General features: G+C 36.9%; 1 protein-coding gene across 5 annotated transcripts in view; it reads right to left on the minus strand.

Annotated features, from left to right (window-relative positions):
* PTGER3 (prostaglandin E receptor 3) overlaps window positions 1–24,455 on the minus strand; it is a 200,105-nt gene that overhangs the window by 145,426 nt on the left and 30,224 nt on the right. For all 5 annotated transcript variants that reach the window (XM_025374661.1, XM_025374564.1, XM_025374514.1 and 2 more), the window contains exon 2: window positions 17,609–17,788. In XM_025374661.1, the coding sequence (XP_025230446.1) occupies window positions 17,609–17,788 (180 nt within the window). The remainder of the gene's footprint in view (window positions 1–17,608; window positions 17,789–24,455) is intronic.

Consider the following 24,455-nt stretch of genomic DNA (forward strand, 5'->3'; position numbering starts at 1 on the left):
CAACTGATAAGGTGAGCATAGAAATGTTGAAATTCTAGCTTTGAGATTAGGGTCAACAACAATGCGTTTAGTGACACATAAAGCAGAATATAAGCCACGTCTGAAGAGGTTGAATGCAGAACACTAAGCTCAGCAGCTATATTCAGACAAATCTTTCTCTTTTACACCAATTCCAATATTGTAGCCATAGTATGACTGTTCTGAGACATAGAATCATAAAATCCTGAGTTGGAAGAAGGCTTAAAGAAGATATTTGTATTCCATCCATCTACAGCAAACTCTCTAGTGGTTTTCTGGTATTTGCTTGAATATTTGAAGTGACAGGAAACTCATTATTGCCTAAGGCCAGCCCTGCCACTTTAGGGCACGTTGGTTTAGCATCTTTCCAGATTAAGTCAGACCCCTTTTTTTGTAGCTTCTTAGTCCAGCCTTCAGGGCGTATGAAATAAATCCCTATTTAGTGTGACACTCCTTCACGCATTTGAGAGAATCCTACCATGGTTCTTAGATGCAGTCAGGTTTAAAGGGAAATTTACAAAGACAAATATTTGAAAGAATATTAATCAAAGCCATAACAATGATTAAGTTTGAGTAGTGAAGTATAGGAAATTTTTCTTTGGTCCTCGTGCTTTCCTGTATTGCTTAAATTTTATACATGAATATATATTCTAACTATAACGAAAGAAAACGTAGAGCTATTTACACTTTGGGAAAGACATTTAAGTCCTAAACGCAATCAGTGAAAACTGAGAACTTCACTTTGAAGAATGAGAGAATTTGAAATCTGAAATCTGCAAGTGATAAACCTCAATGTCCCCACGACCTAGACCCACATGATAGAAGCTCATTAAAAATGTGAATATGACTCAGTAAATCAACAAATCATTCATTTAAACGGTGGTCAAAATCTACTCGGAGATACAGTCATCGTTTGGGAAGTAACAGCTCCACTAAGGACCAAGCTGTTACTGCTGTGAATCCAAGCACTGAGAGGAAAAGAATCATTTCCATCCTAATTCAAATTGATTTAATGCCCCTTTTAATGTGTATTTCTCAAATACATTACAGTCCAGAAATTCCCTGGTAGTTCTGTTTGTGACTTTACAGCTAGAGATGAACCGAGGAACTCAGAAATAAATTATTGCTCTGCTTGAATCTCGATACATCTATGAAAATTTTGCACAGGAAACTATGATGGTGCTTATTTTGATGATGGTGGATAAGTATCATATTTAAAACCTGCCGTGTATGCCAAGTTCATTGTATATACTACTTCTTCAAATATTTATATTCACCCTATATGCTAGAAATACTTATTCCAATAAGTGTTTACAGATTAGGAAACTGAGGTGGTGGGCACATGTTACACTAGTCTACATTACATAGTGGTGAGAAAGAATTAACCAATATAACCAGATCTTGTTTGTTGTTTTTCAGACAAGAACTACCATCCTGAGATTCACCTCTTTGCCCATATGCCTTATTATTTATGTTTCCGATGTTCCACTTAACGACATTGTTATAGCAACTTTTCAAAATACCTCTTCTGTGCTACTAGAACCATTTTCCTATCTCACAAAGACTGTACATTTAAGCCATAAGAAGAACTTAATTAAATTTCTTTATTTTGCTGTTTCTTATTTTTTCTTCTACTTTCTATGGAGTCGAACCACATCCTTGCCTTCTTATGCTAACTCTTGAGAGGTTGGATAAAATTTGTATGCTTGTGAAGACATTCAACCTTAGTTGGAAACTGGGCCAACTTAAGTCTTCTGCAGTTGATTTTAATATTAATAATAATAATTTATATTTGGAGGCCAAGGCGGGTGGATTACAAGGTCAGGAGTTCGAGACCAACCTGGTCAATATGGTGAAACCCCATCTCTACTAAAAAGTACAAAAATTAGGGCTGGGCGCGGTGGCTCACGCCTGTAATCCCAACACTTTGGGAGGCCGAGGTGGGTGGATCACGAGGTCAGGAGATCGAGACCATCCTGGCTAACATGGTGAAACCCCATCTCTACTAAAAATGCAAAAAATTAGCCGGACGTGGCGGCAGGTGCCTGTAGTCCCAGCTACTTGGGAGGCTGAGGCAGGAGAATGGCAGGAACCCAGGAGGCGGAGCTTGCAGTGAGCCGAGATCACGCCACTGCACTCCAGCCTGGGCGACTGATCAAGACTCTGTCTCCAAAAAAAAAAAAAAAAAGTACAAAAATTAGCCAGGCCTGGTGGTGCATGCCTATAGTCACAGCTACTTGGGAGGCTGAGGCAGGAGAATCGCTAGAACCCAGGAGGCAGAGGTTGCAGCGAGCCGAGATCATGCCACTGCACTCCAGCCTGGGTGACACAGCCAGACTCCATCTAAAAATAATAACAACAATTTATAATAACATAATAATAACAATTTATTGAGTGCTTTCATACCAGGCACTAAATAAACATTTGCATGCATTATTTCATTGGATGCTTGCAACTAATATGTTTTTAGGTAAAATTATTATCTTGATTTACAGCCAAACAAATTGAGGTTTAGAAAAAATTAACTTGATTAAGGTCAGCCAACTAATAAATCAGCAGAATGAGGATATGCCATCGCATTTAGTCTGATTTTAAGTTCCATGCTCTCAAACAAAACGCTTTATGTTTATTTCTCCCAAAATAGTAGTAACGAATGGGTACAGAGGTCAGGATATGTTTTTTCACATTACCAATATGGGCTACAGATTCCTCAGGTAATTACTATTGTTGTTGCAGCTGCAATTACCACTGCTAATCCAACAACAACAACACTGCCTTCTCCATATTTATTGTACCCACTACTCTTCTGAAATATCCAAATATTTTAAATATTCACATTTTTAAATATTCACATATTTAAAATAATACAGTAAATTATGTACTTCATTTTATAAAAGCAAGTTTTAATAGGAGAATGGGTTCGGAAAAAAACTGAAATAGCAATGAATGATTACATTAACTTGAAGTTTATTAATGGGAAGCACTGCTCCATTTCATTGAATGAAGAATAGTCCACTCAACCTTGAGGAATCATTCTCATTTGCCAAAAACATTTAATCCTCATTTAATCCTCACAACTACCCTATAATGTAAGTGCAAAAATCCTAATTCTTCATATATATGGATACAAAAATCTTAGTTTAAGAAATTTATTTCAAGTTCTACTACTACTATTAACCCAAAATTTGATCCCAGATGTGACTCTGAAACATATACTTTTACACCCCCAAGAGTGATCTGACCATGATACTTATCGTCCCCCAAGAGATCCTAGCTTCACATCTGACTTGCCCCTTGTCTCTCTCTGAGGATATCCCTCTCTCCTTTCCACAGGATTGTTTTTGGCAAATGAGAATGATCCCTTAAGGTTGAGTGGACTATTCTTCATTCAATGAAATGGAGCAGTGCTTCCCACTAATAAACTTCAAGTGGATGGCATCATTCACTGCTATTTCAATTTTTTTTTTTTCTGAACCCATTCTCTTATTAAACCTTGCTTTTATAAAATGAAGTTCATAAATTACCACATTATTTTAAAAATTATATTAACAACAAATCATTATGAAGATCTCCAAGTTACATTTCTAAGATAAATTATATAAAAATGGGTAGGCAGAAAGGAAATTAGTACTCAACCATTTGCCCTAAGCAGTGACTCATTTGGTTTGGTTTAATAACCTATGGGATAGTAAATAAACAGATAAATAAAGATTTGCGGCCAGTCACAGTGTCTCACACCTGTAATCTCAACACTTTGGGAGGCTGAGGCAGGCAGATCGCTTGAGCCCAGGAATTTGAGACCAGCCTGGGATCATGGTGAAACCCTGTTTCTACAAAAAATACAAAAATTATCTGGGCATGGTGACACATGTCTGTAGTCCTAGCTACTCAGGAGGCTGAGGTAGGAGGATCACCTGAGCCTGAGAGGTTGAAGCTGTAGTGAGCCCTGATTGTACCACTACACTCCAGCCTGGGCAGGTGACAGAGCAAGATGTATATATTATATATATAATGTAATTAGGTTGAATTCATTCAAATAAATGTCAATTGACCCCAGAGATGCCTGAGAACTGTTGACTATTGTCACACTTACATTGAAATATTCAAAAGGCAATGTACACAGTGAAGACTAAAGATAAACATCAAGATGTACAAATTTTTCAAGTTTATGTATCTATGGATAGGTTGCATTCTGAATTCATTTAGTGATAATAATAGAATTAAAGTTTGGAGACGCTGAGATTTTGTTTCCTTGAACAAAATGTTTTGCACTGTTCTAATCAGTCTGATCAGTTCTGTGGAAATCAGAGAGCAGTCAGTTGAAGAGAAACCTGGTGAATGAATAAAATATCAAATGCACCAAATAGATTTCACCTCTTAGCAAAAAGGGATGGAAAACTCAGAAACAGGGGGCAAGAATTTTTCTTTCTGAAAGACAAAATGTGCTCCCCTCAAACTGCATTGTATTTTCCCAGAAGAAGCTAAAGCAAATTTCAAAATTAAGCAGGGAGAGATGATGATCAGAATAGTTTCACTGATGACAATTAGTCTGCCCTAGGTCCTGAATTTTCTACAGTCTCTTAGGAGTTTCTCTGTAACTAGGAAGCACAAGTACCTTCTGCTTTTCAATAAGCATTCTCCCAAGTTACAAGTCAGAGAGGACGTGCAAAAGGAAAAACAAAAAAAGAAACAAAAGCCAATAGGGCCAAAAAGATGTATCCTTAGTAACCCAAATTGTGATAAACTCTTGGCTTTAGCAAAAACCGCAGGCCTGTGTAGAAGCAGAAGTGCGGTTTTTCTGTACAACCATCTGCTCCAGGAGACCAGTAGTCTCTCCAATGCAGAAGTGGTCCTGGCTCAAACAAGGAAGGATCTAAATATTTGCAGTCATGTGCACATGCCTAGATTGAACATATGGACCTTCACATTTTTTTTGCTGAGAATCTTGTTTGCTTAATCTAATCGGCACTCTTAGAAAAGCTGCCTCACCACTGCTCCCCAAAATTATTTCTAGTGGTTTGAAAATGTCCAGACATTAATAGTAGAGTCAAAGCCTTTCTTCCATGGGGTTTTAGACAAACCCTCGAAGATAAACTTGAAGCTTCTGAAACTAATCACAGTAGTAATTATTTGCTCAGGGATAACACAATGATTATATTCTAACTCCAAATCAGCTGTGAACCCCAGCTTTATTTCTCATTAACTTTTGTGGATTTGGTGAAGTGATTTGTCTTCCATGAACCGCAGTTTCCTTATCTGTAAAGTGCTGATAACACATACCTTCTGTTGTTGACATGAGAATTTGATAACATACAAAAAGTATAGGTGCTCATAAAATGGTATCTGCCACTATTGTCATTATCACCAGTTCAAGTTTCTTTAAAATGCCATTAGTGTTCATGTGTCCTTGAAAGCATTCTCTTTCCATTTCTAGGAGTTTGGTTACTTAACATCTTTTACTATTAAGAAGCTCATTTTAAAGCAGGTGAGGTCAAAATGAGTGAATAATTCAAGAAGGAGGAAGACATGGAATCTAGACAAATGGATATCAATAGGAAAAAAGAGGGTAAAGGATGAATAGCAGAGAAAACCAGAAAAATGTTAGACTCCCAAAGTGGGTAAAGATTATCAGATAGGTTTGGGCACTTGGAAGACTGTTAAGATTTAGCCATTGTCCCAAAGCAAAGTTAAGCAAATTTAAAACTTGATGAGTTCGTAACTCTAGAAAAAAAAGAGAAGTGTATTCAAGAAAAGAAACATAATCACAGTACTACTGATTCTGCAGTGAAGGATATTTTCATCATTATGAAAATGCAAACATTGAATGTTGATTTAATAAAAGTCGGTTAAACTATAATGGGAGAATGGGTGAGGAGAGAGCTAAATCCAGCAAAATAGAAAATCAGCATATAATGTCTATAAAGTTGATTAAGCGTGACATAACAATATATTCTTTAAAAGTATGGTGGCATATGCTAGAAAGAAACGTTGAAAAAATAAGCTGAAAGGAGTGGCCACTGGAAAGCAGGTGGTGTAGTGTTAGGGTTAGAATGGGGACTGTGGGTTTCATGCATGAGAAGCCGTTCAGCACTATTTGACTTTTTAAAGAGATGCACATAATATTTTAATAAAAACTTATGAAAAAACTTAAGAAAAGGAATACACATGTGAGGTATAACAGATATCTCTCTTGCTCCCTCACATACACACAAACAAGCACAAGTGTACAAAAAATCTATGTAGCTTACTCTTTGTTACAATAGTTCCTTAGCCATAAATAAATAAATAAATAAATACTCGGGCCGGCACGGTGGCTCACGCCTTTAATCCTAGCACTTTGGGAGGCCGAGGTGGGAGGATCACGACGTCAGGAGATCGAAACCATCCTGGCAAACACTGAAACTCCGCCTCTACTAAAAATACAAAAAAATTAGCGGGGCGTGGTGGCGGGAGCCTGTAGTCCCAGCTACTCGGGAGGCTGAGGCCAGAAAATGGCGTGAACCCGGGAGGCGGAGCTTGCAGTGAGCCGAGATAGTGCCACTGCACTCCAGCCTGGGAGACAGAGGAAGACTCCGTCTCAAAAATAATAATAATAATAATATAATAATAAATAAATAAATACCCATCATTTAACAACTGAAGGCATAGGATTTAGTAGTTAGGATGAGGAGTAAACAAAAGGAGGCAGAAAATCTTAACAAATGGAAGACATGGTACCTGTATACAAGGATTTTGCAATTTGGTTGAGAAAAGAAATCAGTCTCATTCAGGAGAGAGAGTGGGAACCTGAAATTTCTTTTTGGAGAAAAAAAAAGAACCTACACTTTTGAGTCTTGCTATTTTTGTCTCCTAGAGGTTTCCTGTGAGCTGTTTTCCAGGACTCAGAAGAAAAAAGCTTGTCTGTGTTTAGCTGACAAGAACACCTTCAAGACATTTCCAGAGAGAAAGGAGAATCATGGCTTTTCAGTGAGAAGATACTACATAGAAATATCATCCCCTTATTTTACAGATGAGGTACTAAGCCTAAAAGACGCTGTGTATTTTTCCCAAGTTCACACATCCTGTCTGTGACAAGAACCAGTTTTCTAACGTCGCTTGTGTGTTCTGGTGAATGTGCAATTACCCAACACTAAACTGGGAAGGCTGTATTATACATGAGATGAGAACAATCACAATTAATTTTCTAATATTGTTCCATTAATGAAATGAAGATAAAGTAACACTAACCACTTGCATAGCACTTTCAGGTGTCTTTACTGGGTGCAAAGCCTGATACCTGTAATCCCAGCACTTTGGGAGGCTAAGACAAGAGTATTGCTTGAGGCCAGGAGTTTCAGATCAGCCTGGGCAACATAGTGAGACTTGTTTCTAAAAACAATAAAAAAATAAAAAAAATAAGCCTAGTGAGGTGTCACATGCCTATAGTCCTAGCCACTGGGGAGGCTGAGGTGGGAGGATTACTTAAGCCCAGGAGGCTACAATGAGTTATGATCACACCATGGCACTCCAGCCTTCGGGACAGAGTAAGACCCTATCTCTAAAAAAAAAAGAAAAAGAAAAAAAAAGGGTCTGTATTTTAATTATCTCATTTAATTGTAACAATCTTACGCTGATAAGACAATTCAAGTTTATTCAGAGAGGTTTAATGAATTGTCAAGGGCAAGTAACCAGTAAATAACAAATCAAATAATTAGACCAAGGTGTTCTGACTCCTTGTCCAATGTAGAACATTTTCTCTTTCATTATGACACGCAAAACTTTAGGGAGCATTTTTGTAAAATGACTGTATTTAAAATATACTTTAAAATATTTTAAATTACATATGGCCAAAATAAATGAATTAGTTCAGCTTTGAATTACTAATGGTGTGAGAAAGTCTGGGACAGGGATTAGAGTCACGCATATCTAATTAGAGCTGCCCAACATTTAAGGCAGTGATTACACTTGGTAATATGCCAATATTATTTCTCCAAAATATTTCAAGTAAAAACCCATTTTGTCCCCTTAACTCTTAAAATAAAAATGTCAAGAAATGTTGAAAAAATTTAAATGGTCAAGAAATGTTGAAAATAACAAAGGACAACTGCTTTTCCTCTAAAAACAGCTCTTCATGGATCTTCTAAGGAGAAGACTCCAACTCACTAACCACTGCTGACTCATTAAAATCAATTCGTAATGTCATGCACATACTGTGTATCTGTCCAATTCATGCACATACATCCAGAATGCAGGATGCTTTGGTATCAAAGAACTGTTTATGATTGACAAATACTTCAATGCCCTAAGATTCCATTTTCATCTTCTTTAATAAAGAAAAATAAATGCAAAAATACATGTAATTAATTGCTCTGCATTTTTCCCTCCAGAGAAATGCAAACCGTAAATATCAGTAAGACATTCTACTAATAGCTTTAAAGGTTGGCTTAAATCATTATTAATTATACATTTGTACGAAGGTCTGTGAATGCATGTCTTGTTTTCTTATTCAAGGGTTCAGTCACTAAGGTCAACCCTGCCACTTGCACTCTGAATGGCAACGCAAAAATTTAATGCCTATAGAAGTATAAATAGATATGTGTCCACATATATATCCTAGTATCATAAAGTTACATTTTAACCATGTAGCTTGCTTGTGTATAGGAGATTACATTTTTCCAGGAAGGTGGGTAGATGACTTTTTTTATTGATTTTTTAAAATAACTACATAATAAATCTCTCTTGTTGGGCCAGCACAAGGCAAAACTAAAACAACCTCTTTATTGTAAGGCAAATGCGTCATTGGATAACTTGTAAGTTTTTTAAATTGGGTCTTTCACTTTTCAACCTGTTCTGGGATGAGTAACTTATATTGCTCCACTCAGATTGAATTGTGTTATTTCTTATCATCACCTGACAGCAACTTTTAGAAAAAAATTATTGCAGTTCCTTATAATAATTCTACCTCCAATTACATTGACTTACTATTATGGACATATAGTCAGATGTCAAGGAATTTTGGCATTCACCAAGAAGTAGTTACATTGACTTAGTTCTAGTTTTAGGTTTGAGCTTCCTAACCAAACATGTAAAGCTTTGCAGTTCCTTAAATCATAGAGACGCTCACAGAAGGATTTCTTAACCTATGTGCATAAATGCCCAAGAGGTCTATAGATAGGCTTCGGCAGGTCCGTACAATTTCTGACACTGTGCAAAAATCCGCTGCACTTTTTGTGGGAGTACCACATACCTATCATCAGTTTCTCAGAAGGGTTGTTGATCCTAAAATGATTAAGAACCAGTGTTCTTTCTAATTAAATATAACTTAAAACGGCCTCAATTGTGGATTTCAGAATTATCTTCTCTCAATGTTCTTTGCAAAATCAGATTCAAATAACCTTGTATGTTAAATTCAAAGCCTTCTTTTTAAAAATGCATAAGAATATTATGCATGAACGCTGATTATCCATAGTCTTTTGTTACTTGGCCTCAGAAACTTACAGTTAACAGATTAGCTCCCTCATTCTAATTGCATTTGTTTTTTAATCAGATTTTGGTTTTCAGTGTGGTAGGTAAATCCATCTTCCCGTTTTATACAAACAATAGGTTTCAGTAGTGTCAGTTATAGAGATCAGGACTTGAACTCTGTTATCAAAATGCACGATAATAACCCTAGACCTGAGGAATTGAAGACTGGCATGAACTCAGAAAGTCACAGGCTCGTCAAGAGACATAGCCCAATATTAGTCCTTATAAAAATCATCTTTCAGATAAAATGAAGCTTCTGCAGCTTTGGTATACAGACTAAATATGCAAACATCTAATTTAAAGGGAGAGTTTGATAAATTAGTTTTCTCCTTCTGAGAATATAAGATATAATTCTACCTTATGATGTAGAATTATAACAGATTTTTTAAAGGTCTTTGGAAACAGGATTCACTTTCGATATCACTTTGAGAGACATACAAACTCTAAGGCCTCTTATCAAAAAGAGAATAGAGATTGGAGGCATCAATAGAAAGATGATACTTTCTAAGACATTGTACCTAATCATCTGTGAATAGGTTTATGTGATGATGGAAGCCGATCAGAGCCTGTGGTGATCAAGGCACTGTGGTAGTGGCAGCACCACATTTTTGTGCAGTCAGACACAAACTGGCATTCTGGTACCTGCTGCCTCAGGAAATGCCAGAACAGTGCCTATGTGGACCAAGGTCTCACAGATGACCTCATCCCACAAACCCTTGGCTACATAGCACCTGTTTAGTGGCCCTGGCCCTTGCTTTTAAGGAAAGGTTCCAACTGAGGGCAATTATGTCCCCCATAGTATATTTGGCAATGTCGGTGAATATTTTTGACTGTCACAACTAGAGAGGTATTGCTGGCATCTCATGGGTAGAAGTCAGGGACACTGCGAAATAACCTACAATGCATAGGACAACCCTCACGACAGAGAATTACCTATCCCATGTGTCAATAGTGCCGAGGTTGAGAAACCCTGCCCTTAAGCCATGCCGCTTTGATGACCGTAAGAGGTTATATAGATAGGTTCTATTTAGACCCACACTACCCATAAGGTCACTAAAGTTTAGCCCATTTGACAGATTTGGAAATTGCAATGTTTTGGACAGAGTGAAGTGAAAAATATCCTACAATGTCCTTTCATTACAGGTTAACACCTATTCCTTTCCCCTAAATGCAGATTAAATGTCACCTTCTACAGGAACACTTCTCATGTTAGCATTATGTTTCCATGTATTCTCATGATACCATGTGCTTACTCTAATTGCAGCTCTGATTATTTCCTGTTCCCCTACCAGGTTATAAATTCATTGAGAACTTGCTGTTTTTATTAATCCTTGGGTCTTAGTACCTACCAGAGCTTGGCACATAATAAGTACGCAATAAATATATGTTGAAGGAAAGAGCAAGCTTGGAGAAGTGACTTAAATTCTCCATGACCAACATCCATCCAGAATGAATTTACTCAAGGCTAGTACTAGCAAGCACACTGGCCCCAAGGACATTTGGTCCCATGACCTCTAAGGACATGAAACTGGGGAATGTCTCACCCCATGACCTGTAGGTTTACCAGCATGATGGTGGAAATTTTGGGTCAGCCATAGCCATACTAGTCATAATGACTTTTAAATTTTATTTAAGTATTTATTTTAATAATAATAATTGTAGACAGTCACAGGGTACAGAGCGATGTTTTGATACATATAATGTATAGTGATCAGACGAGGGTGATTAGCACATCAACATCATCTCAAACATTCATCATTTCTTTGTATTGGGAACATTCAATAGCCTCCTTCCAGCTATTTGAAACTGTATATTAGCATTAACTATAGTAATCCTACAGGAGTATAGAACACTACAATTTATTTCTCTTATCTCTCTTATTTAGCTATGATTTTTGTTTACTTTAATGAATCTCTGCCTATCCTGAAATGCTAAAGAATCAAGATTTTAGAGACAATAAGATCTGGTCCTAGGCCTAGAACCCCTGCATGAGAGGAACCAGGGACAGAATTCTCCCTAGATACCTTTTCTCAGGAAGAAAGAAGGATACTTTTAATGAGCTTGACTTTGCAGTCTCCATTCCACAGAGTTTCTCCCTTCATTGAAGAAGGAAGACCAATAGTGACCTCAATAAGTACTTGAACAAATAGCTGGGGAGCACAGTATTCATAACCACCAATACTCAGCTCCCACCAATACTCAGGCACAAGTCAATTAAAGGGTTGGACTACGAGCAAGGACAGTTCTTATTTTGGCTGCCTGTAGATTACACCAAAATCCACAAGAAAGGGGAATAGCTAAGCTTAGAATAATTTATAAATGCACTTTGTGTTAAGAACAATACTCTTGAGATTATAAAACAAAGGAACATCATGTTGAAAAAGGGAAAAGAGCAACTCTCAGATTTATATTAAATCAACAATAATTTGCTATATACATGATTATGGAGTATAAAACAAAATGATCTAATTTTTCCAGATAGCATGGGGCTGTTGCATTACATTGTGCTATTATATGACAAAGCACATCAGATATGATTTCAGCAAAATACTTAACATAGGTATAAGTAATATATTCCTGACATGAGTTTACATCAGGAAGAAAACACAGGGACATTTCAGAACATTCAACTTTATTTTCCATTGACAAACACGACATAAATAACACACATTTATTAAATACACATACTAGCTGTGGCTTGAATGGCAACAAAAGTCTAATGTATTTTCAGAGGCTCTTTATTTTTTTGTCTCCACAGTATTGAAGACCAGCCTTTAAAACATACTAGAAGATATATTTAAATATACTGACGATAACTACCCATGAAACTTTACATAGAGGTGATAAAATAGACTTTTCTATTTAATCAAGTATATAGGGATGGATGCTGTGGAGGAGAGGTGAAGAACACTATTCTTTCAATACTGATCTTTACAATATGGATTAGAGTGCCAATGATTTCAGCTCCTCCTTAGGCACACCATGTAAATAGTACTTACATCCACTTGTTACAAACAGATCAAAATAATCAGTGCCTATTTTAATTGATTTGCTTAAACAGGCTTATACTATTTGTACAAAAATATTTGATAAGGAGAGCAAGAAGGCAAACTATTTTTTTCTTTTTCGAGGAAGAAAGTTGGGAAGGAAGAGAGTTCAGCAGCCAATAATGGCCTGAGTGAACTTATCATTTGCTTTGACAGACAAGACCCCTGGCCACTCAGTAGTTTGTCCTACTGATGCTCAAGTGTTCAAAGATAAATGCAGTCAGCCCCTTCCTCTCTTTGCTTCCAGGGCCTGGCGCAAAATGATGAAGTTTAACAGGTAGAAAATGGACAGGTTTTCCATCATATCTTTTTCTATGTTCTCTGCCCCACCCACATGAATGTCCTTTCAAAAGTAGAACATTGAAGTGTGTTAGTAAATCATATGCATTTCCCCCTGCTTTACATTACAGCTTTGATTTCTACAGACATGGAAAACTGTATAAGGAATCTATATTTGAATTCCTATTAAAGTTTGATGATTGGCCGTTTTTGCCTAGATGTTTGGCTCACTTTAATTAAAGGATTAAAATATTCTAATTCTAAAGCATTTAACAATAGTATTGAGGAGATGCATGAATGATAATAACTTGAGAAGTAGAATCATCTCCAAATTGCTCAAAAAAGCATGAAAAGGCTGACTTGTTTCTAATGGTGATCTCTTTCCTTCTCATCTTTACTCCCATAATAAATTCTTCAACAAAGCAGACTTACTACACAACAGATTCTGATCTGTCTCACACATTAGGGTACTGGCACTTTAAAAATATGAAGTTATTATCTCTCCTCTTAAAAACAATCCCAGCCTCACCAACAGGAAATATGTTTGTTACTTTCTCTCTGTGAAAGAATGGATAAGCACAGTAGAGTCAAGGGGACTAGGAGAAAACAGTGTAGTTTCAAATGAAGAAATATGTAATCTAGTAGATATCTGGGTTGCTTATTATATGAAACTGATTGATACAAAGCTTCTGAAAATAAGATAATTTTTATTCTCAGTAAAGAAAATGTGTGACATATAAATGAATATGATACGTATCTGATTGAATTATATTTCTAGAGAATCATAATGCACTCTGCTTATGGTATCATAATGTAATGGTATATGACTAAACTTGTATAAATTATAACCCTTAAATAGAATCTTCATTTTAGGAATTACAAAACAGAGAACATATCAAATAAAATGTTTCCCCTAATTCTTTTATCATCATCACCACCTAGTTAGTTTCCTTACAATACTGAACTAATGTCAGCTTCTTAACAAATATGTATGTGAGTTTAGGTTGGTTATTAAATTTTGTAAATTGGCTCAATCATAACCTATGTCATGAAACATCACAGACATCTGTCACTTTGTGTCAGCACTTTATTGCAACTCAGAAAAGTCTTATGGACTAAGCCACAGTTGCACAATTCTGTACATTTTTTAGACCTCCGTTTTAACAGATTTTGAGATATGTAAACATATAAAACAAGCAATAAACAAGCAGCTGTTAAATTTTGTCATTGTTGATGGTTTGTACTTGTTATATAGATTAAAAAATAGAAATTTTAATTCTTCAACTTAAGCTTTTTGCGTGTTTGTAATAATAAATGCTCTGTAGTCTCCCTATGTCATTCAGCTCCTAGAATCCTGTGTATTGCAGGAGAAGCTTTTGGGGTTAAATTATGAAAATAAATAGATATTATGCATGTCTAAAATTTCAAAGAACAAAAGTTTTCTATTTTCTTTTTCTGAGTTGATCTCAACCAAAAGAACTATTAAATGATTGCTGATGTGGAGAAGGTTGAAAGCTGACCAATAATTTGGAGTCAAAAAGAACAAAATTATAAAAAGCATTGAATAAATAAAAAGCCTAATCTACTTGAAAATCCAATATTAGAATACTGCCACAGAGTGACCCCCTTATTAAAATACTGTTTGCCAGTTTTTAGTTTGTCTGTCACTCAACACCAATGTGCTCACAGGATCTTTCATAGTTAACTTACATGAGGTTTTGCAATTATTTTCTGCAATATGGTCAAGAGATATTTCATAAAATAAAGAAATGTAAGTGGAAATATATGTATACCTTGTATTTCAGACTAGTTTAAATCTGGCATGATTAAACACTTACATTTACCTAAAATATCTTGGGATATATACAGCACTAGGTTAATTTGGTAAATATTGAGATAACTCATTTTTGTTTCTTCAACTTCAAGATACTTTTAAGACATTCATCATAGCTATTTTATTTGAAAAGTAAACTGCTCTCATTAAGTAACATGTGATCATTCTCATCTATGACTCAGCATAGTATATAAATTCATTGTTTGGAAAATAAACACTACTTGGTAAAATTGACACTTGCTAATTTTACATATATTTCTACATTTCATTCGCTTACTTCTTCCAACATGGTTTTCTTGGCCTTTAATTGTCTTTTAACCAATACTTCAAAGTTCAGGAATGTCATAATCTATACATGCATTTTTCCTGATTAGACATATGTATGGACAAACTAAGTATACATGAGTGAACTTGAAGGCGAATAAAATTAAACTTAGACACGTCTTTCTGCTGTGACTACGTATATCCTCTTTCTAACCACCGCCTTAGTCTCTGTACATCTCTGAAATCTAACCTCAGCCATCACAAAAAGGCTGAAATCATTTGGGATTTTCATTTTTTATCAGGTTTCCCTGGACTAACAAATGTCTAGATAACAAAACTCATATGCCATTTACCTAATTTCTTTCTTTTCCACATCCCTTTCAAGCTTGTTAAAAAAAAAAACACAAAAGCTGCCATTCATCCCCTCCTAAAATATATCTCCTGGGCAGGAATTTATTTTGCAGTTAAGAATAAGTTTCAGGCTTTTTGGCTTTCTGTATTTTTGTGGTTAGATGAAAAGTGATATTCTTTTGGTAGTAATGTCCACTATCATTTGTAAGTATCGGTCTCCTAAATTATTAGTATAAATAAAGCACTTTGTTTTACAGCAATATGACACTGCACCCTTGAAGGCAAATTCATATTTCTGTAATTAAATAAGAAGAAATAATTCACTTTATCAGCCTGATGGACTGTAATGGCATGAAGCACTTCAATCATGTGGTATGTGCCTTGCCAATGTGTACTGTTCTGGCAAACTTCTGCTCATTGATTCACTGAATAAATATTTATTGGACAATTTCTATATTCCAGGTGTTATACTAGATGCTGGAAGGAATAACTTAATCATGCTCATGCCACTCAAATCTACACTGCCTCTGTGTCTATCTGATTAGAACTTAGGGTCACAGGACCACCCAAGAGGTAAAGCCTCTTTATTATGTGATTTAAGTGCACTTTTGAAAAAAAGTAGGTAGTTTTGTCTTATACTCAATGAGTTGACCCATGGGATAATCCAATTCTATGGCATAGAGAGGTTTTAGTATAGTCTATTTATCTTTTCCAAAATTTAGATTAGTAGAACCATCATGAATTACATAAGCACTCTCAGCAGATTTTGTCTCCAAATTCAATTTGACATGATCATTTAAAATGATTAGTACCGATGACATAGGCTGGTGTATATATCAATCTGATAAGACATATTGCACCTACCGAAATTAATTCTTTACCAAATGACCACTAAACACACAGACAAATATGCAGTTACTACAAGAAGTATAAATAAATCTCAAGCTTTTAAAAAACTAGAAAAGCAGTACAAGAAACTGCAAATGAAAATCTTTGCAATAAAAAGTTAATGGGTTTACAAAATGAATGCACCAAAGAATACGACAAGCTTTGTGCAGGCGTAAACTACAGGATTACTATGTTTGGTGGGGAGACATTTCTAAGAAGTGCAATTCCCAAAACTTAATGTAGTGATCTACTGGTGCACAAATATGTCAGGCTTAGCTATTGAGGTTTGTACTCATGTGGACTGTAGGAAAAACATTTTAGTAATAAATATTTAGATAGAGCCACTTTGGGGAGCAGGCAGAAGAACTGTGAAGGGTCAATGTTATTAATTTTCTTATATAAATAGGCCAAACAATGGAAAGTATTCACTGACTCTTCAAAATATTTATTTGTTTTGGACTCAGTATTGGAATGTAATGAGTCAAAGACTGGGGAACACTTTTGGTGAAAAATCAAGGGAAATTATATATTCAGAGTACCTATAGTTAGTGCTCAAATCTGTCCTTACATAGCATTCTGAAAAACTACTTCACAACTCCCATAGGTCAGTTTTATGAATCTTCCTTAGGCTCATAGAAATGTAAAATATATTCAAAAGAAAGAATAATTAGCAATTTGTGTAGTCACAAACTCCATATTTCAAACAAATGGAATTGGTTCTTACTCAGATAAAAAGTAAATCTAATTATCAATCCAACTAAACTTAAACTTTGTTAGGTTAGGAGTTAATTTGCTGTATTGAGCAATATTTGAATAACAGTATTGATGAATATTATAAACACATTATACATTTTTAACTGTAATTAAACTTTTTTTAATGTAAGGAGGAAAAAAGTGACAGAAAGTGAGAGAGGCAATGAAAGAGAACACAGCAATGTCTTTGAATAAAAACAAACTGCTATCCTTTGTCTTCAATGACATATGTGGTTAAATTCCTCATGTATTCAGTGTACTGGAATATTAACTATCCCCGCCCCCCAATAGACCAAGATCATTTATAAAAAATGTTTTCATCACATAATTAATCACATATTCAGCTGCAAATGGCAGACTCAACAAAAACACTAGACTGTTATTAATATATTTTCCTTTGTTTGTGTTTCACTACTTTTGGCACATAGGGATTTTCTATGCTTCTAAGACCATTTAGCTTTATACCAAAAATTTCACTTCAATGCATAAACAGTGGCATGCCAGAGATGCCTAAATTCACAGTAAGGTTTAGCGATATTTGTTACCAAAAGCTGTGCACATGCAAGTTAAGTGTTTTCTTTCATGCTTCTGTCTGTATTATTTCATTAGATAATGAGATAGGCTGCCCTTTCTGTCCATCATTAGAGCAGCTGGAGACAGCATTTGCTACCTGGCAAAACTTTCGAAGAAGGATCTTTCTTAACAGCAGGTAAACCCAAGGATCCAAGATCTGGTTTAGTGAAGCCAGGCGAACAGCTATTAAGAAGAAGTTGCATTCTTTCTGCTTCCCTGTATGTGTCTTGCAGTGCTCAACTGATGTCTGATTGAAGATCATTTTCAACATCATTATCTAAGAAAGGGGGACAAATAATTGTTTCAAAGATTAATAAGGTCATATGCATCTCCTCTACCCTGTACGTTGCACGCAGTCGGTTTTCAATAAATTGGTTGTTGCATTGAAATGATTAATTCAAGCAACATTTATACTCGGATAACACAGTCCTGAATTATACAAGACATTTCTAGGTATTTCCCCACATTTTTGGCTATTAAACACGATGTAGCTTTTTGAAACATGCATGTCTTCAGGCTGTTGATTCTTGGAATTTAAGAAGCTTGAAAATAACACATCTCAAAATGAGCCAAAGTCATGTCTTGTTGCAGAAAACACCACAAGTTCACCCAAATGAAAGCCAACACTTCAACAATAACAAAAACATGTTAATCTTAAATTTTCAGTAGTTCTAATTAAAAAAATACTGCAGAAAAAGTAGAAGCAAGAAAGGAGGAAATAATAATATTGTTGTTGTTATTATTATTATTATTATTGCCACTAGCATTTTCAGAATCCTTACTATTTATTGGATATGGTGCCAAGTCCTTCATATGTATTTAATAAACATCATAAGACAGGTAGTATTACCACCTCCTTCTTACATTTGCAGAACCCAAGACTGAATGAGGTGAAATGGATGAGCCAGACTAACACCATATGATGTACAGTATTTTACTTTTCTTTGCCCCCACCCAATATATACTACACAATGTAAACTCCATGATTGCAGGAATTTGGGGCTATTTTTTTCTCCAAGTGCCTAGATCAATACGTAGCAGATAGCAGATGTTCAATAAGTATTTGTGAGATAACAAATTTTTATATTTGAAGTAATATATAATACAACACACAAGTGACAGTGTATGAGTTACATAATATGTATTTATATTTGAATGAAAAAGATGTTCGTATGCATATGAAAAATGTTCAAAATTATTAATCATCAGAAAACATTCAAATTACAACAAATGCAAAGCAATTTTATACTCTCTAGATTGATCAAAATGAAGAAATGTGACTATACTGTTCCTGAGGATGTAGAATAAGGTGAGGACTCTTTTACACACTATTAGTGGGTGTGTAAACTGGAACAACCATCTTAGAAAACAAATTGGCATGCCAGGCACGGTGACTCACTTCTGTAATCCCAGGACTTTGGGAGGCCGAAGCAGGTGCATCACCTGAGGTCGGGAGTTCAAGACCAGCCTGACCAACTCGGAGAAACCCTGTTTCTACTAAAAATACAAAATTAGCTGGTCGTAGTGGTACATGTCTGTAATCCCAGTTACTCGGGAGACTGAGGCAGGAGAATCTCTTGAACCTGGGAGGTGGAGGTTGCAATGAGCCGAGATCGTGCCATTGTACTCCAGCCTGGGCAACAAGAGCGAAACTCCGTCTCAAAAAAAAAAAAAAGAAAGAAAGAAAGAAAAAAAACAAATTGGCACTATTTCACCTGCTACTTCCCAGAGGTACAACTCCTAGGAATATACTATCCAGAATTCTTGCACCAAGAGTTGTGTATATGACTATTTCATAACAGCATTGTTCATAACAGCAAAAAAAGCAGGAGCAACTCAAACGTGGGTTCGCATTCCCAAGCAAAGAAATTAGCTGACTTTGTCACTGGCTCCTAAGTTTCCCATTCTAGACCTATACAACTCTTGAGTACTTGACATATAGCCAAAGCACATTGAAATGTTAGAATATGTTGATTACACAATGGACTAATATTTCCATATGTTGTGTTAAAAATATATTATTCAAATTAATGTCACTTGTTTGTCCTGACTTTTAAAAAATGCAGTTACTAGAAAACTTTAAATTATATGTTGCTTGTGTTTTTTTTGCTCATGGTACATTTCTATTGAATCTAATCTCTCTCTCGAGGCTTACACTTATCTGTATGTTCTGCCCTCAGGTCACATCACTTAAATTGAATTCAACATCCCTGAGCATCCAAAACATCCCTAACCACTTAACCACAACTCCAATGATAGCATTTTGTTACACTCACCCTGGCTCAATATTTCAGAGTCTGAGAACTCTTTTTTTCCTCATCCTCTGCAATGCCTTTTGCTCTTGCTTCACACTCATCCTTGTTCAGATCTTTCTCTCATTTGAATTATGGTTATAACAGACACTCAGATGGTACAGGTACGGACTGAATGTTTATATGTGGAAGCCCCAACCCTTTATGTGATGGTATTAGCAGGTGAGGCCTATGGGAGGTAATTAGGTTTAGATAGGGTCATGAAAGCTCCTATGATGGGATTATCATCCTTATAAGAAGAGGGTGAAGAACCCACAGGTGACTCCTTCAGCCATGTGGGGCACAGCAAGAAGACAGCAGTCTACAAGCCAGGAAAAGGGCCTTCACCAGAAACTGAATCTGAGGGCACCTTGATCTTAGAATCTTCAGCTTCCTGAACTGTGAGAAATAAATGTCCGCTGTTTAAGCCATCAAGTTTACAGCTTTGTTATGGCAGCCCAAGTAGACTAAGATGGTGTATACAGATATCTGCCCATCACAGGTGTAGCTTCCAATCCCAGCTGTGATCAAATCCTCTCTAACTAGAAAATCATCAATGTCTTCCCATTGTCCATCAAACAGAAATTTAACTCTGGTGTTCAAAGCCCTCTACAATACTGTCCAAACTATTCTTTCCAGTTTTGTCTCCCACTAACTGCCTACACAGACTCCAAACTCTAGCTATAGTCCATTGGTCTAGAATATCCCTTTATTCTTTCTTCCCTCTTGGCCTTTATTCTTTCTGTTTTCTACTTCTGGAACACTTCTAATCCTAGTATTCATTTCTACTTCTGAGATTTCCATGTCCTTCAGGACCATCTGAGTCTTTCACACTGTCCTCTGAAGGCCTACAATTGTGTGTGTGTGTGTGTGTGAGAGAGAGAAAGAGAGAGAGAGAGAGAGAGAAAGAGACAGAGAGAGAGATAAACACATATTTGTAGTAGATAAACAGATAAACAGTACTAGCAGGCATCCACATGTCCCTCAAAAACTTGGATGTATGAGGGAAGAAAAGGTGGGTCTCTATGATTTAAAGTGGGCATAACATCAACACGTAGGAACCTGGCTCCAAGGTTACTGAACTTGACTACAAGCAATTGAACGAAGTACTAACATATCTGAAATTGATTTGCTTTGGGAAAAAGGACACTTAACCATCAGCAAGAAATTGTAAACTAGCAATTAATTGTTATATACTAGCAAGAAATTATAAACACATACATCTACTCTTGTTGGCAAAATGGACTACTATTGTGAGATAAAAGATGTAATTGGCTATATTAGTTTGAAGTAAGTAAATATTTGATTCTTTTAATTCCCCATCTTCTGTGTCTTTTTCCACCAAGCTGATAATGACTAGTCCTAGTATTGATAAGTCAACAGGAAAAGAGAGCTGAGTCATAGGATTTCTGGAACTGCCAATTCTGCTCATGTATACTCAATTTTATTTCAAAAATACAAGTATATAACAAAAAAGCAGGTAGAGCAGGTTAAGCAGACAGACAGAAAGAGAGGAAATAATACACCAAAATTCTTACAAGGCTGTGTGACACTGGTCTCCAGCCATTTCCCTTTTGTCTTATTTGGCCACAGTTTTTATTCTTAAACGAATCCCTGGCAAAGCCGATGGGAATTTCCAGTTTTGTCTTATAAGGCAAACTCAAGCTCTGGGACTTGACTCATGTTTTGTTTTTTGAGATAGTGTCTCACTCTATCACCAAGGCTTGAGTGCAGTGGTGCAATCATAGCTCACTGTAGTCCTGAACTCCTGGGCTCAAATGATCCTCCTGCCTCAGCCTCCCGAGATGCTGGGATTACAAGTATATGCCACCACACTCAACTAATATTTTTATTTTTTATAGAGACGGGGTCTCACTATGTTAACTAGGTTGATCTCAAACTCCTGGCTTCATGCAATCCTCCTGTGGAATTTCTTTCACAGGAATTTTTCCAAATGATTTATCCAATAAAAGCAAATAGTAGCTATACAATAAATAAATGTTCAGAGTAGCATTATATATACTAGCAAGAAATTGTAAATACATACATCTCCAACATCAGGTGTAAAGCTTAATAAAACAACAATTCAAAAATAGTATATATAAGTATTAAGTGAAAAAAACAGAATAGATACTTTTATATATAAAGTTTTGTTGTTATATTATTTGAAATATGCAGACTTGTGGAAGGCAATGGAATTATTGCTATTTAACAATAATTTACTTTTAAACAATATAATTTAATTTTAAAATTGAATGTACACAGGCCAGGTGGCTCACGCCTGTAATCCCAGCACTTCGGGGGGTCGAGGTGGATGGATCCCCTGAACCCAGGAGTTCGAGACCAGCCTGGGCAACGTGGTGAAACCCTGTCTCTACTAAAAACACAAATATTAGCCAGGCATGATGGTGTGTGCCTGTAATCCCAGCTACTTAGGAGGCTGAGGCAGGAGAATTACTTGAACCCAGCAGGCGGATGTTGCAGTAAGCCAAGATTGTGCTACTGCACTCCAGCCGGGGGGAGAGAGTGAGACTCGGGCTCAAAAAAAAAAAAAAAAAAAAAAAATTGTATGTATGTATATAAAAACGTTTCGGCCGGGCGCAGTGGCTCACACCTGTAATCCCAGCACTTTGGGAGGCCGAGGCAGGCAGATCATGAGGTCAGCAGATCGAGACCATCCTGGCTAACACGGTGAAACCCCGTCTCTGCTAAAAATACAAAAAATTAGCCCGGCGTGGTGACCAGCGCCTGTAGTCCCAGCTACTCGGGAGGCTGAGACAGGAGAATGGCATGAACCCGGGAGGTGGAGCTTGCAGTGAGCCGAGATCATGCCACTGCACTCCAGCCTGGGTGACAGAGCAAGACTCCATCTCAAAAAATAAATAAATAAATAAATAAAACATTTCAAATGATGTTAATGAAAGTCTTTTATTTAAAGAAAGCAGATGATTATTCCCTTCTTTGATAAATATGGACTATTATACACCGAATTTACTTAAAATAAATATATTTACATTAATATATTCTGATGCCGCCTGGCTTATCATCCTATGAGCTGACTACTACCTCCCATTATAGTAGGCAGAATAATGCGCCTCCCGCCACACACAAAGATACCCATTTCTCGGTCCCTGGAATCTGTGAATACATTACCACACAAGACAAAAAGGACTCTGCAGATGTGATTAAAGTAAAGGACCCAGACGTGGGGAGATAATCCTGGATTATCTGGGTGGACCCAATGTAAAAACAAGGGTCCTAAAAATCAGAGAACTTTTCCTAGCTCTGGCCAGAGGGAGGCATGACTATAGAAGAATGGTCGCAGATAGACAGTGTTTCCGGCTTTGAAGGTGGAGGAAGGGATGCAGGAGGTAAGGAATGAGGATGGCCTCCTCTAAAAACTGAAAACGGCAAGTAAACGCTTCTCCCTCAGAGACTCAAAAGACAATGCAGCCCTGTGGCACCTTTACTTTAGCACAGTGAGATCCATCAGACTTCCAGCCTACAGAACAGTTAGAGAAATGTGTGTTGCTGACACACGAGCATGAAAAAATGTTCGTCATCACTGGCCATCAGAGAAATGCAAATCAAAACCACAATGAGATACCATCTCACACCAGTTAGAATGGCGATCGTTAAAAAGTCAGGAAACAACAGGTGCTGGAGAGGATGTGGAGAAATAGGAACACTTTTACACTGTTGGTGGGACTGTAAACTAGTTCAACCATTATGGAAAACAGTATGGCGATTCCTCAAGGATCTAGAACTAGAAATACCATTTGACCCAGCCATCCCATTACTGGGTATATACCCAAAGGATTATAAATCATGCTGCTATAAAGACACATGCACACGTATGTTTATTGCAGCACTATTCACAATAGCAGAGACTTGGAATCAACCCAAATGTCCATCAGTGACAGACTGGATTAAGAAAATGTGGCACATATACACCATGGAATACTATGCAGCCATAAAAAAGGATGAGTTTGTGTCCTTTGTAGGGACATGGATGCAGCTGGAAACCATCATTCTCAGCAAACTATGGCAAGAACAGAAAACCAAACACCACGTGTTCTCACTCATAGGTGGGAATTGAATAATGAGATCACTTGGACATGGGAAGGGGAACATCACACACTGGGGCCTATTATGGGGAGGGGGGAGTGGGGAGAGATGGCATTGGGAGTTATAGCTGATGTAAATGATGAGTCGATGGGTGCTGACGAGTTAAAGGGTGCAGCATACCAACATGGCACATGTATACATATGTAACAAACCTGCACGTTGTGCACATGTACCCTAGAACTTGAAGTACAATAAAAAAAAAAAAAAAAAAAAAAAGGCCGGGCGCCGTGGCTCAAGCCTATAATCCCAGCACTTTGGGAGGCCGAGACGGGCAGATCACGAGGTCAGGAGATGGAGACCATCCTGGCTAACACGGTGAAACCCCGTCTCTACTAAAAAATACAAAAAACTAGCCGGGCGAGGTGGCGGGCACCTGTAGTCCCAGCTAATGTAGTCCTAGCTACTCGGGAGGCTGAGGCAGGAGAATGGTAAACCCAGGAGGCGGAGCTTGCAGTGAGCTGAGATCCGGCCACTGCAGTCCCGCCTGGGCGACAGAGCGAGACTCCGTCTCAAAAAAAAAAAAAA

This window comes from Theropithecus gelada, chromosome 1, assembly GCF_003255815.1.
Source record: "Theropithecus gelada isolate Dixy chromosome 1, Tgel_1.0, whole genome shotgun sequence".
Lineage (NCBI taxonomy): Eukaryota > Metazoa > Chordata > Mammalia > Primates > Cercopithecidae > Theropithecus > Theropithecus gelada.